The sequence below is a fragment of the Hibiscus syriacus genome, unplaced genomic scaffold (assembly GCF_006381635.1).
Source record: "Hibiscus syriacus cultivar Baekdansim isolate YM2019G1 unplaced genomic scaffold, ASM638163v2 tig00116976_pilon, whole genome shotgun sequence".
NCBI classification, from domain to species: Eukaryota; Viridiplantae; Streptophyta; class Magnoliopsida; order Malvales; family Malvaceae; genus Hibiscus; species Hibiscus syriacus.
The window spans coordinates 234,420-249,115 of NW_024063500.1; the positions used below are offsets into that span (position 1 = coordinate 234,420).

Genomic DNA, 14,696 nt, shown 5'->3' on the forward strand with positions numbered 1-14,696 from the left:
CAACAAAACATACACAATCAAAACCCTACACAATAGAAGCAAACTCAGTCTCACATGAAAAGAGAAATGGGCAAGGGACTAGGGAGGTGAAGTGATTGATCAATTGATTCACATATAGATAAGTTGAAAATAATGGTTTAAATAAATTGGGTGGCCATGCCATTGGGCTAAAAAGAAATAAGAATCCCCTAAATGAGGACCCTCACCAATAAATAAAAGAGAATAGTCCATTAATATAAGTTTGGGTATTCTACAAGTTTCTTCTCTTAAACCTAAATAAAAAGGAATAAAAATCATAAACAAATCGGAAACGACTGAACAAGCCGTGATTTGAGGGTGGGCTAGCTCCGCCTACCATCACCAGCCTTGTGGTTCGTTTTTGGTAAGCTGAGGGTGAACCGAATGGACCCCTTACCAGTTCCCCACCTACTAATCTAACCCAAAGTCAAGAGTCAAGACCCTATAAGTCTTTTAATAGATCCATCCTAATTCTCTTTTTGACCTTTGCCCCCTTTTATTCTTTTAGGTCCAATTAGCCTTTCGGGTCTGTTCTAAGCCCAAATCCTCCTCCTCTCTGTCTCTCTCCCTGCAAAGCCTTTGATCTCTACGCCTTCGACGTCGATTTCCGGCCTTCAAATCCGATCCCAGATCGATTCTCTTTGGGCCTTTTCACCGGTAAACAACATTACCTTACCAAAATTTTATTTGTTCTTTCATTTGAGTAGATTTTTTTCTCTATATTTTTAATGTTTTTCTTTATAATTCGTTGTTTGATCGAGTTTTGGGTTTGCTTTTTTAAGGCTCTGTGTTTGGTGTTCTGAGAATTACTATGGTTATGTTTGATTAAATTTACATGAGAAAATCGTTGGTGTGTTTTGTCCTTAAGAGTTTGCCGAGGCTGAGACGAATCCATGAGCTTCTTTCTGTAGTTCTTCGTTTCTGCACTTTTCTCTTAATAAATATGGATTCCGTTTTTGGTTTCTTGTTTCATGCTTTAGTGAATCTGCCTTTTTTGTTGTTTTTGTTGTTGAGATTTTAAAGATCCGGGCGATTGATCCCTCGAACCATATTTAATGGGTTTTTGCTTTGCTGGTTAATCTGGGCAAACATCCATACATGGGTTCTTTCTCTTCTCGTCTTTTGATCTTGCATATATGCTTCATCTTCAAATTTAACTGGATTTCAGTTTTACTTGATCTGGGCCTTTTATTTTTGTAAAAAATATGTTTTAAGCATAGATCTATTTTTCTTTGTTTTCCCGTGTAAACCCTTGTCGTACCACCATGTAGGTAGAAAATATCTATTTTACCTCTGCTCCACAAAGTTGGCCTATTTTGAGTTTTTATCTATTTATGTAATGTCATCTGTTCTGATATGATTCGATTCTGGATGCACCCACCGAGTGGTGACCCGAGCCAATTTTTCCCTGACCCGATCGCATATGGTCTATATTGCGATTGAGTTGCTTTGCCAATGGCAGCCAAGCTTAATATCATCATACGCTGTCTTTAGAACTGGGATTAGCGTACAAATTTTGCCTAAAATATTCTGATACTGTTCCTTTTCTTTTGTTTTTTAGCAGCAGGGTTTACTTGCAGGCAGAAATGATAGATATGGAAATAACTCCTGGGGAGAATAACAATCACCTGGCGTTGATCACTCCCGAAACACAGCCCAACAAGCGTAGGAGAAAGAAGTCCATGGTTTGGGATTACTTCACCATTGAAAATGTGAGTGCTGGATGTAGAAGAGCATATTGTAAACGCTGCAAGCAAAGTTTTGCTTACAGCACTGGTTCCAAGGTAGCAGGTACCAGTCATCTGAAACGTCACATTGTCAAAGGAACCTGTCCGGCACTGTTACGAGGCCAAGATAACAATAAGATGGGTGGAAATGAACCTCCGAAGCGACCCATAGGTCTCCTAGTACACCTTTTATCCCGTATGATCAGGACCGATGCCATCATGAAATTGCCAGAATGTTCATCATGCATGAGTACCCTCTTCACATGGTTGAGCATCCTGGTTTCATAACTTTTGTTCGAAACATTCAGCCTCAGTTTGATAAAATGAGTTTCAACACTGTTCAAGGGGATTGCGTGGCAACATACCTGAGGGAAAAGCAAAGCCTCATGAAGTTTATAGAGGGTATTCCTGGTCGCTTTTGTCTTACACTGGACATGTGGAGTTCGAATCAAACGCTAGGTTATGTGTTTATAACTGGACACTTTGTAGATATGGACTGGAAATTGCACAGACGGGTTTTCAATGTCATAATGGAACCATATCAAGATTCCCATTCTGCTCTAAGCCATGCCGTGGCTGCTTGCCTTTCGGACTGGAGTTTGGAAGGCAAGTTATTTTCCCTCACCTTCAATCATCCTCTAAGTGAAGCTGGGATGGAAAATCTTAGACCTTTACTGTGCGTTAAGAATCCCCTTATTCTTAATGGTCAGCTGTTAATTGGAAATTGTATAGCTCATACTATGAGCAGCATGGCGAAGGATGTGCTTGCAGCAGGGGAAGAGATCATCAAGAAGATCCGCCATAGTGTAAAATACGTGAAGATGTACGAGGATAAGTTCATTCAAGTAAAGAATCAGCTTCAAGTGCCCAGCGAAAAGAACCTGTTTCTTGATAATCAAACTCAATGGAGCACAACATACCAAATGCTTGCAGCTGCTTCTGAATTGAAGGAAGTGTTTGATTGCTTGGATGGTTATGATCCTGATTATAAACTAGCCCCATCATTGGAAGACTGGAAGCTGGCTGAGACTTTATGCAGTTTCTTGAAACCTCTCTTTGATGCAGCCAGCATCATTACAACTTCAACTCAACCTACTGCAATTACATTCTTTCATGAAGTGTGGAGGATACATGCGGAGTTGGGTCGTTCTACTGTACTGATAGCGAGGGTCCCTTTATCAGCAACCTTGCAAAATCAATGCATGAAAAGATTGATAAGTACTGGAAGGATTGTAGCCTGGTTTTGGCAATTGCAGTAGTCATGGATCCTCGTTTCAAAATGAAACTTGTTGAGTTCAGCTTCACAAAAATATACGGCTAGGATGCTCCCACATATATTAAAACCGTTGATGACGGAATTCACGAGATCTTTCTTGAATACATGGCACTTCCACTGCCTCTGACACCAACTTATGCAGAAGGGATTGCTCAGGACAATGGAACGACTGATGAATCTCATCAGGGAAATCTTCTTTCAGACCACGGGCTTACAGATTTTGATGTCTACATTCTGGAGACTAGTAGCCAGCAGATGAAGTCTGAGCTAGATCAATACTTGGAAGAGTCTTTGTTACCCCGCGTCCAAGAGTTCGGCGTGTTTGGTTGGTGGAAGGTGAACAAGATGAAGTATCCAACACTTTCCAAGATAGCTCGTGACATTTTGTCGATTCCGGTGTCTTCTGTTGCGCCTGATTCTATCTTTGATATCACAAAGAAGCGACTAGATGAGTACCGAAGCTCCTTGCGACCAGAGACGGTGGAAGCACTAATCTGTGCCAAAGATTGGTTACATTACGGAGATTCTGAAGTTTCCAATGCGATTGTTAAAATGGAATTTTAGATGTAGATGTTGTTAGTCAACGGAGTATGATGGTAGTTTAGGGTATTGATCATGTTTCACACTTCCATTTGTGCGATGAGAAAGAATTTTATGAATTCTTAAGAGTAGTTTTTCCTGTTGCTTGCTTCTTTGAGATTTTACAGAGCAGCGAAATGGTCCAACACCAAGAAGGCTTTTGACGAAACCAGATATACGTTTACTTGTATTTAACTAAATCAAATACATGCTATAAGATTTTATACAATAAATAATATAATTAAAATGTTTATTCTAAGTTCTTATAAAGTAAGAAATTCCAGGACACAATACAAAAATATTTGTATAAATTTTCTGAACAAGAAAAGATAGCATAATCTAAAGGGGTTTCCCGAAAAAGAGAATTTTAATCTCATTAAACTTTAAATATTTGATTTAATTCTTAAGATGAATATAAAAAATATAGTAATTTATAGTTTTATCGATCCAAAGTTTTTTAATTTGATTTTCTCTTGATCTTTTCAAAGGTTTTTTTAATATAATTATTAATATCTAATTTATTACTTGATTAATATGTACTAATGAAAATTATAATAGGAACGATCTTCTCAATTTAATTTGATTCACCCACAACTTTAAATCTCAAATTTTAAATATTATGTAAGAGACCTAACACTCTATTTTACTGAACCAATTGAAATTAAATTTCTCTTAAATTTATCAATATAACTTCCTTTTATAAATTTGATAATATTTTTCAGTTTAAATCTATTAATTTGACAAATTTTTATCCTAAAAATTATTTGTGCTCGTCTTGTAATGCTTAAGATGACTCTGAAATATTTATTTTGATGTTTATTATTGTTATTAGATGCCAATATGATTATATTGTTTTATACAAGCAGGAATATAACGTGCGGAACAAAAGATATTTAAAAATATATTAAGAATGAAATAAATATCATAAAAAGTTATCAGGTTGACAGCGTATGATATAAAAATACATCTTACGTATAATTATCGACATGAAAATTGTTTTTACCTAAAAAATATCATGTGGCATAAAGTATGTTTCAATTTTACAAGTTCTTTTTAAATATTGTGTAGAAATATAAAATGTCGTCCTACATCAAATAAGATTGATGATTTAAGTATCATAAAAAACTTTAGAACCCTAAACGATATAAATGTTATAGAAATTCATGTGGTAACAAGTAGAATGTTCAACTCTATTAATAACCCTAAACCCTTAATTGTAATATTCAATCTTGAATCATAATATTCTAATAATTTGTTTGTACTTAAAGATATGTTTTAATGCCTACTTTATTGGAATAAATCACTCTTAATATATATGAGTTTATATATAATAAATTCTAATAATATATATTAATATTATTTAATTAATATTCAAATAAAACTTAAAGTTATCGAACTCTAAATTTTTAAACCTAAACTTTAAAATCCAATATCCTAAAATATCAAAATCATATTTCAAAACCAGATTTACAAAATTTTAAAACTCCAAAAAGCTGCTTATCATCCAATCCTTCCGTGTTAACTATTAAAATAATTTTATAAAAAAGAACTATTAAAATAGTTATGGAATGCCATTTTTCATAAATAATTGAATAAGAAAGATATTTCTCTAAATAATTTTGGGAATGTGCAATTCAGATAAAAAAAAGCCATACTTCAACTCATATTGGACTTGAAAGGAAAAAAGAAAAAAATTTCTATTTCCTTGTCGAGTCTCTATCAAGCTCTCTCCCCGAATTCGGTCGGCGTAGGTTTTCACCGTCCTTTACATTTTCTCATTTTTGCAATTCAAGCGGCAAAAATAACGCTCGCCGATTGTCCTCTCTTGTAATTTCTCTAAAAACCTTTGAGGACTCATTGCGAAAAATCCCCAAATGATTTTTAAAAAAAACCATACCACATTTTTTTGTTAGAAGAAGCTAGGTTATTTTTTTTCGCTACGACTGATTTTTTTTTTTAATTTCAATTTCTTAGCCAGTTCGATTGGTCTGATCTGGTCATGGATTCGCGAGATTCGTTATCGCCGTCGGCTCGGAATCGGGATGGTTCCGCCGGCGACGATGTGGGAGGCCTTCCCGTCACTGTCGCACTCGCAAAAGAAGCAGCTCTTCACTTCCAATCTAGAAAGTTCGCCGAGTGCGTTGATGTGTTGAATCAGCTAAAGGTTAAGAAAGAAGGCGATCCAAAGGTAAATTATTTCAAATTATTTCGCATATTCACGCGATTGTTTTGTTAATGGATGTGATGGAACCAATTCATTTCTTAGCTCTTCTCCCTTTTATTCATTCATTCATTGATTCATTTTTAAGCTGTATTTTGAAGTTCATTTTCTAATATTTTGTGTGTAATTCTCTGACTCACTAAAACTTGATTATCAGTTGACTACAGTTGCTGGGATTTCTTAAACCAAATTAAACCTAAACTCAAATGCTGACTTTAATGATGATTATTCTATGCATTACCCCCATAACTAGTTTAGTTATCGCCGTATTATGTTTTCACTATATAAATTAGCTCAATTATTCTGACTTGCTGATAATTAGCTTGCTTGGGGGATCATGGCAATGATATATTCTTTTATGTTTCCATACTACCAAATGGTGTACTCCGTTGCAATATACTTGTAAGCTCCTGCAAATGAATGTTGGATAGTTGGGTTAAGCTGTTAAGGTGTTTAATTTAATGAAAGTACAAATTCAATTTACCGACTGTGCTTGATCGAGTAAAATCTAATTGACATACAAGATGAAGTTGGACAATAGGGTAGTCAGCAAAGATGGAATTCCTAGTTGGTTAAAGTGCTGTCATTGTATAATTGTTAGGCTGGACTGATTTGGAAAGGGGACGGGGCTGGTGTTTACTCTATTAGTTCATGTGTGAAGTTTTGTTCCTCGGTTTCTCAGGATAACCTTTTCTGGAAGAAAATTTTGTGGAAAGGTTTGGTGCCACCAAGAGTTGAATTTTTTATGTGGCAGGTGGTCCTTAACAAGCTGCCTGTAAAGGTTGAATTGGTTAAAAGAGGAGTTATGGGTATTATTGATCTTTCTTGTCCCCTATGTTATTTGGTGGATGAATCTTCTACTCATTTATTTTTTTCTTGTCATGTCGTATGGTCACTTTGGAACAAATTCTTGCAATATTGGAGTATTAATTCGGTTTTTCAAGACAATGCGCACAACTTCCTCCTAGCTTGGGAAGAACTGAATCTTAGTTCTGCTATTTGGAATTTTATTCCGGGTGCTGTTATTTGGACTGTTTGGAAAGCTAGGAATGTAATTGTTTTCGAAGGTGGGAAGTTAGACCAGACTAACTTATTTTTCTTAGCAAGAGTTAGGCTTGCATCTTGGTTCTTAGCTAAGTTTAAAGATCTAGATATATCATTGGACTCTCTTATAAGTGACCCCTCCCTTGGGGATTCTTGTTTCCCCAACAACAAATAGATTTTCTCTACGATACCTTGGTCCCCCCCTCCTAAGGGTTTTGTAAAATTAAATGTGGATGCAGCTACCAGTTCTGATTGGAAGAGGAGTGGTATTGCGGGTATTTTAAGAGATTATATAGGATTGTTTTTAGGTTCCTTTAAGGAGGCTTCTGGCCCGGGTCCACCGATTTTGATGGAGTTAAAGGCTGTTCAGAAAGGTTTATATTTTTTTGATTCATTGCCAGGAGGTATTCAGGGTCGTCTGATTGTAGAATCAGATTGTAAAATGGCAGTGGAATGGGTTAAGAATGGTGCTAATTGCCCTGATTTGTATGCATCAATTGTCAGGGATATAGCGGATAGACTTAAAGAATTGGAGGGTGTTATTAGATGGGTTGCTAGGACAACTAATATAGAAGCTGATGGGTTGGCAAAGTCTGGTATTGGCTAATTTCAGTGTGATTTGTAGGGGTATTTTATTTGGGTTCTTTGGGTTGTATGTAAGGGTTTTATCTTGTTGTACTAAATCTTATGTATATTTATTATTAATGAAGCATAAGAAACTCTTTTCCTCCTTCCTCTGATCAAGGAAATCATTTTGAGTTCCTCAATCATGAAGGGGGTTTTTAATGAGGCCTTTAATTCTTATCAAAAAAAAAAAAGTTGAGTGTTTTAGTTAATACTAGCATGATATGGATATTTATTGTAATGCATCAGAAAAGCCAATGTTAAGGTCGAGTGGACTAGGGCAGTTGCAGTTCCTCAAGTTTTTAAGGAGTTGCTGACCTTTGAAGTTGTTCTATATCATAAATTTCAATGTTTAGTTAATCATATTGTGGTCACTTTAATAAACATTTCAATGAAAAGAGTGATGAAAATGTTAACTGGTAAGTAGTTATATCATATTAAATTGAGATGCTTTTATCTTTTAAAACATTTCAGGCTCCAGTGCCTAGCAATATATTAATTTAGTAAAAAATTCTGTACTATTTTTAAATTAAAAATTAATGACTTTCAAAATGCATTTTTTTTTGGTTTAGAATTGCTTCAAGTTATCTTTCAATTTTAGGATTTTTTTAAAAAGATTATTTTACTTTTTATCATAGCCAAAACTTTTGATACAAAAAGTGCTAGTATCTCTATATTGCAAGATTTGATTGTTTCAAGGCTGAAATAATTGCTATACAACTTTCAAACTTGACTTTATGTGTTTATGGGATGAAACTTTTGGTAGCATGTCAAAATAGTTTTTGTAGTGCTAACTGGTATTTATAACATGCTGTAGTGAAGTTGAATATTTAGTTTATCATAATGCATTTTTTAGTTTATCAAGTTTGTCAGCACAAATGAGTTCAGCTGCTGCAGGATTTGTCAGCATGAATATGTTCACCAATAACTCCACTTGAATAGCTTTTTACTTCTTTTATAAGTTTTTCCTTTGATGCCATTAAAATATTTTGAACCAATGGATTATTCAACAGATTCTTCATAATATTGCAATTGCGGAGTTTTTTTGGGATGGTTGCTCAGATCCAAAGAAGTTGCTTGAGGTCCTTAAGAATGTCAAGGTACACATTATCTTATTACCTCCTGGTTTCTATGGCTGTGCACTCCCACAAAATTCGTCATTATTAATTCAGTTATGTATTCTTTTATGAATGATTGTTCTTGCCCATTCATCTAGAAAATTTAAAGTCTTGTTTTCTCCAGTTGAAAAGGAAGGTCAGTGGAGCATCAACTGCTGCAGATATTAAATCAAACTTTTAAACTAACGTGGAATATTTAATTTTATCTTCTAATATTGAATTGAATTTTTTTTGGTGCAGCAATTCTCCTCAGCTTAAATGAAAATTGTTTGTACTTTGTTTTTAATTGCAATCACAATTGGTTAGGCATTTGGCGGTATAAAGTATAAACCGTAATTACAATTGTGAGACCACTACTAGTTAGTATTTACTCTTGGAAATGATTTGTGCATTTGATCAGATTTAATTTGTGCAAGAGACTTTTTGAGCCTGAGTTTATTTCATCATGCATTTGAGTCTGTGATGAATTCATTTTCCTTTTTCTAGTCACTGTAACTTGTAAAACTGTTTTTGAGTAGGAGCTTTATTGTTATATGGAGAGAAATTTGTATTGTTATGTTCACGATTTAAGTTACTCTTAGATTATTTTATACATCTTTTTCCCATTTCTGCTGATTCAGAAAGAGCTTGCTCATGCATCTGGGGAACAGGAGTCTGGTAGTAGTTCTGGTAATAAATTTACTTCGGACTCAAAAGGAAGTGGTACAACTATACAGCAGTTTACTTCAGATAGTGCCGGTGTTATTTACACAAATGAATTTGATACCTCTGTGGCTGCTCTAAACATAGTATGCCCTATTTTTGTAATTTGAAGAGCCCAGGAACTATAATCTTTTCATCAATAGCTTGCAGTAACATTTTGCTTGTGAATTGATCTGATGTAGGCAGTCATTTGGTTCCGCCTTCATGAATACTCAAAGGCTTTATCAATTCTTGAACCTCTCTATCAAAACATTGAACCAATAGATGAGGTATTTTATCTTTATATAATTGTCATTTTGTTTAGGCATTTGTTGGTTTGTTTTAATTGTTTCCCCTTTTATTTATATGCAGACAATAGCCCTTCATATCTGCCTTTTGTTGCTGGATGTTGTGTTAGCTTGCCGTGATGCTTCGAAGTCTGCTGTAAGTTCTAAATATTTGTAGTCTTATTACTTGGAGTTCCTTCCAAATTGAAAATTTCTTGCTAATATCAATCGGAACACTTTAGAGAGCATTGTAAGATGGATATGACTATCTGTTAGCTTTGTACTTGGGGGTTGGGGAAAGTAAAAAAATGATAAAAAGCAAGCTCGTATATGGTGATGTGTGAGTTTTCTACCTTAAAATTTTGATAAGCACGCTTTTAGAGGACATTGAAGTGCTTGCTTGTTAAGAATAACCACTGAGAGATGGATATGACTAACTGCTACCTTGTACTTGGAGGTTGGAGAAAGAAAAAATAATGATGAAAAACTAGCTTGTCTTCAGTGATATGTGAGTTGTCTACCCTAAAAATTTTGACAAGCTTGTTTTTAGAGGACATGTTCATTCAATCACACTTCCTTATCATTTCGTGCTCATTGTTCATATTCCTTATTTCTATCTTGCATTTTATGTAGGAAGTCAGTGAGCATTTTCTTTTGTTTGAATACCCTAAACTGTCTGCTAATATCTCTTTAGTTAATTGTAATTCAGTGTGTGATGTGTCTTGTGACGAGGCTAGCATGAAATTTTCTCTATTCATTAGAAAAAAACAGCTTCTAACCATTATTTATTTTTTACACTATTTATGTTTGTATATCATGGTTTATAAATTATATTCAGAATGATCTTATTTCACTGTGTAATTTTGATGCTACTTTTAGCTCTCACTTCTTTCAATTGACACTGTTTATGCTTACCTTTTCTTTTTCCCTTGATCATACTTAGAATGGCCCCTGGAAAAAGTGATTTGTATTAAACTCCCTTGCCCCATGGAAATTGCTAAAACTCTATTCTGGTTGTGAATTTCGGATTCTGTGGCAGTACTGCTTTCCTTGGTTATTTAATTTTATATCTCTGTGCTAAGTTTTTATTACATGGTATTGATTTTTGGATTTCTTTCACATTTGATGTTTTCATTATCATATGGCTTTATAACTCTGTTCAGAGTTCAGATAATTATAAACCCAGTTTGTACTCTGTGCTTCAGTTCTAATCTAATGCACCTTATGCTGCTTATTGTTTGAAAGGACTTTGTAATAAATTGGTGACAAGATGGTTTAAGATCTTGTAGGTCATACTTGGTCCGGAAATGTAAATAGGAGATAATTCCTAGCATCATTGCTGAACTTGAACTTTTGAAAATGATCATTTACTCCACTGTTGGTCTAGATGCTACGGGAGCTTTATCATGTTATGCTTTATTTAAAAGTAGTGTCTGCATCTTATACATTGACACTAAATCGCTTTAGTTATGTGCAGGATGTTTTAAATTATTTGGAAAAAGCATTTGGCATCAGCAATGTGAGCCAAGGGGAAAATGGTAACACGGCCACTCAACAATCCACGAATCTAGTTGTAAAATCTTCCTCGGTTCCTAGCAGCCCGTTCATCTCAGATGCATCTAGTTCAGACTTAGCTGCTAGTGTAAATGCCTCTGAGAATTCTATATCTAGAACTTTATCGGAGGACCGTCTGGATGATATGTTTTCAACGCTGGATATTGGTGAACAAAACTTAGCACTGTCTGCTGGTCTTACATCTGTAAATGATCATCCCCGGATCACAGTTGATAGATCTATCTCCGGTGTTGATTTGAAACTCAAGTTGCAACTTTACAAGGTTCGGTTTTTGTTGCTCACTAGAAATCTAAAGCTAGCAAAGCGTGAAGTCAAGCATGCTATGAACATTGCTCGAGGGAGAGATTCATCTATGGCTCTCCTCTTGAAGGCTCAGCTCGAGTATACTCGTGGAAACCATCGAAAAGCCATCAAGTTGTTGATGGCATCAAGTAATCGGACAGATGCAGCAATATCAAGCATGTTTAACAACAATCTAGGCTGCATTTACTATAAACTTGGGAAGTATCATACGTCTGCGGTTTTCTTTTTCAAGGCACTCGGTATTTATTCATCTCTTCAAAAGGAGAAACCTCTAAAGCTATTAACGTTCTCACAGGATAAATCCCTCCTCATAACATATAACTGTGGGTTGCAGTACTTGACATGTGGGAAACCAATACTTGCTGCTCGCTGTTTCCAGAAGGCATGTTTAGTTTTCTACAGAAGACCCCTCTTGTGGCTTCGGCTCGCTGAATGTTGTATAATGGCTGTAGAGAAAGGGCTTGTAAAAGGAAGTCAAACTCCATCAGACAGATCAGAAATTAGAGCCAATGTTATTGGCAAGGGTAGGTGGAGGAAACTTCTAATTGACTATGGGACTTCAAGAAGTGGACATGTAGATTCTGTTGAAAAGAACGATTGGGCTTTAGGCAGTGATGGGCAGCCTAAGCTGTCACTACCCCTTGCTAGGCAATGTCTCTATATTGCGCTGCACTTGCTGAACTGTTCTGAGTGGAGTAATTCTAAATCTGTTTTACCCTCCAATTCATCCTTGGAGGAGAGTGAATCGAGCGATGGACCATCTTCCAAGAACCCAATCCATAAGAAGTTACCCAACATTAATTCCTTGGCTTCAACCATGTTAGGTGGTCTAGTTAACTCAAACGGAGATTTGAAAGAGACAAAGGGAGGAGCTACTCACGAGATTCTTCAGAACTCTGTCTCCTATTATGAAGACATCCGCAGAAGAGAAAATCAGATGATTAAGCAAGCTCTTCTTGCTAACCTGGCATATGTAGAGTTAGAACTGGATAATCCATCGAAGGCCCTCTCTGCCGCTCTATCGCTGTTAGAACTTCCAGGTTGTTCAAGAATTTACATTTTTCTAGGTCATATCTATGCGGCAGAGGCACTCTGCTTACTGAACAAACTTAAGGAAGCTGCAGAGCATTTGGTCATTTATTTGTCTGGGGGCAATAACGTTGAATTGCCGTTTAGTCAAGAGGATTGTGAAGAACCTAGTGGAGCAGCAGCAGCAGCTGCCAAGAATCCCTCTCATGAGGGCTTGCAGGAATACATGTTCCTGAAGCCAGAAGAGGCACGAGGAACGCTTTACGCAAATCTTGCCGCTGTGTCTGCAATACAAGGTGAACTTGAGCTGGCCCACCATTTTGTTACGCAAGCGTTGTCCCTAGTTCCAAACAGTAGCGAAGCCACTATGACTGCAATCTATGTCGATCTCATGCTGGGTAAGTCACAAGATGCTCTGTCCAAGTTAAAACATTGTACTCGTGTCAGATTCGTACCCGGCGGTCTACAGTTGAATAAATCCTCCTAATTGTCGTGTTTTTGGTTTTGAATTTGAACCGACTAGGCCACCACACAGTTGGTAGTTAGCCAGATAGATCATCAATCCTTTTAGAGGATTTGTATCATATATGATATCATAGTTCAATTCAGATAATAAGTTTTCAGCTTCTTTCATTTTTCCACATGTACGGGTTCATTTTTCGGTGGTGAGACCCACACCTGTGAATTTTAGATCGTGTAGTTTCGATTCAGGCTTTATATTGTCTTCAAATGGATTATCCCCTCTGGTATTTGAAGAATAGAGAGATTTAAACGGCATAGATTTTGTTCATTTTGGATTTAAAATTCAACTCATTCCTTCCTTCCAATGGGTTGTTGCTCTGCCTTTCGGTTTACTTTTATATATACTCTGGTTGGATTGGTCTAATGATTTTATCCATCTACTTTATAAGAACATATTTTTTTAATATTTTAATCTGACTGAATTTGATTCTCGTACGAAAATTGAAAAGTTATTTAATTGGGTAATTGGATAACACTATTGATTTTTTAGTTAAATTGCTAATTTGGAAGAACGCCGATTTGTTAAAAAATTTTACGTAAGAAATTATTGAAAATCAATCGTTAAACAGTTTATATGCAACAGGTCGACAAAAGAGAAACCCTTTGTTCTTCAAGGATTTACGACATACCTTTTTAGGGTTAACAACAAGAGAAAATCGTCTCAGTGACCAAAAATACCTTATAATATACGATTTTAACCAACTTTTTCCGGATTTGCCAAAATGACCAACAAAATCGCAATGCGATCGCTAATTCGCAACGCGATCTCCATTATCGCAAATTCGCGTTGCGATAGTTGGAAATCGCGTTGCGATGGTCTACAGTGTCGTTGCGATTTTCCCAATTCGCAATGCGAATAAGTAAATCGCAATGCGAATTGGGAAAATCGCAATGCGATACTGACTATCGCAATGCGATACTTACTATCGCAATGCGATAATACAAAATCGCAACGAGATACTGACTTTCGCAACGCGATTCTGACTTTCGCAACGCGATTTACATAGCGCCATTCGTATTAACGCGTATTTTTTTTTCAAATTCCAAACACGAATTTTTTCTTAATAAATCGGAAACTGAACCGTCCACAGTAATCGCAACTCATAACCTCAAACCCAAAATCACAACACTCAGTCCCATCTCCATCTCTCACTCTCTACGGCGAAATCCGTCCCCATCTCCGAAGATTTCCGTCCCCATCGCCGACGAAATCCCTCACAACCATTCACAGTCAAAAATCCCTCACAATCATTCAGAAATGGAAAATCAACATCCGAGGGTTAGTTTTTTTTTTTTTTTTTGAAATTTTTGAATTATTTTAGGGTTTTCATATTGAGATTGATGATAAGTTTACTGGTAATTTCAATAATAGATTAACCATTTCACTTAGATTTCTTATTAAATTCATTCGATTGCTGCCAATACTGCTAAACTGTTTAGCATGTGAAGTTAGTATTTGTCTTTGTTTTGTCTTTTGGTTGAAGTAATGCAGAAGAAGAATAGTTTCGAGAATGAAAATCGCAACGCGGAAATAACTATCGCAACGCGAAATAAAAAACGCAACGCGAAACCAAAATCGCATTGCGATTTTCATTTCGCGTTGCGATTTTTATTTCGCGTTGCGATTTTCATTTCGCGTTGTGATTCTCTCGTCGCGATAGTCATTTCGCGTTGCGATAGTCATTTCCGCGT

General features: G+C 36.0%; 1 protein-coding gene and 1 pseudogene across 1 annotated transcript; both read left to right on the forward strand.

The window, feature by feature from the left end:
- The first annotated feature begins 509 nt into the window (after window positions 1-509).
- Window positions 510-3,633, forward strand: LOC120192632 (annotated as a pseudogene).
- A 1,674-nt stretch (window positions 3,634-5,307) lies between these two features.
- LOC120192631 (CCR4-NOT transcription complex subunit 10-like) lies at window positions 5,308-13,113 on the forward strand. The gene is made up of 7 exons (XM_039195379.1): window positions 5,308-5,347; window positions 5,575-5,788; window positions 8,503-8,589; window positions 9,228-9,395; window positions 9,492-9,578; window positions 9,661-9,732; window positions 11,053-13,113. Exons 2-7 carry the CDS (start codon window positions 5,600-5,602, stop codon window positions 12,967-12,969), a joined length of 2,520 nt encoding a protein of 839 aa, XP_039051310.1. The 5' UTR covers window positions 5,308-5,347; window positions 5,575-5,599; the 3' UTR covers window positions 12,970-13,113.
- The last annotated feature ends 1,583 nt before the right edge of the window (window positions 13,114-14,696 follow it).

Excerpts from the sequence above, each read along its gene's own strand:
- LOC120192631 (XM_039195379.1), top strand. The coding sequence starts at position 5,600 with ATGGATTCGCGAGATTCGTTATCGCCGTCGGCTCGGAATCGGGATGGT. Across the intron at positions 5,789-8,502 it reads AGAAAGAAGGCGATCCAAAG|ATTCTTCATAATATTGCAAT; the intron begins GTAAATTATTTC and ends ATTATTCAACAG. Across the intron at positions 8,590-9,227 it reads AGGTCCTTAAGAATGTCAAG|AAAGAGCTTGCTCATGCATC; the intron begins GTACACATTATC and ends CTGCTGATTCAG.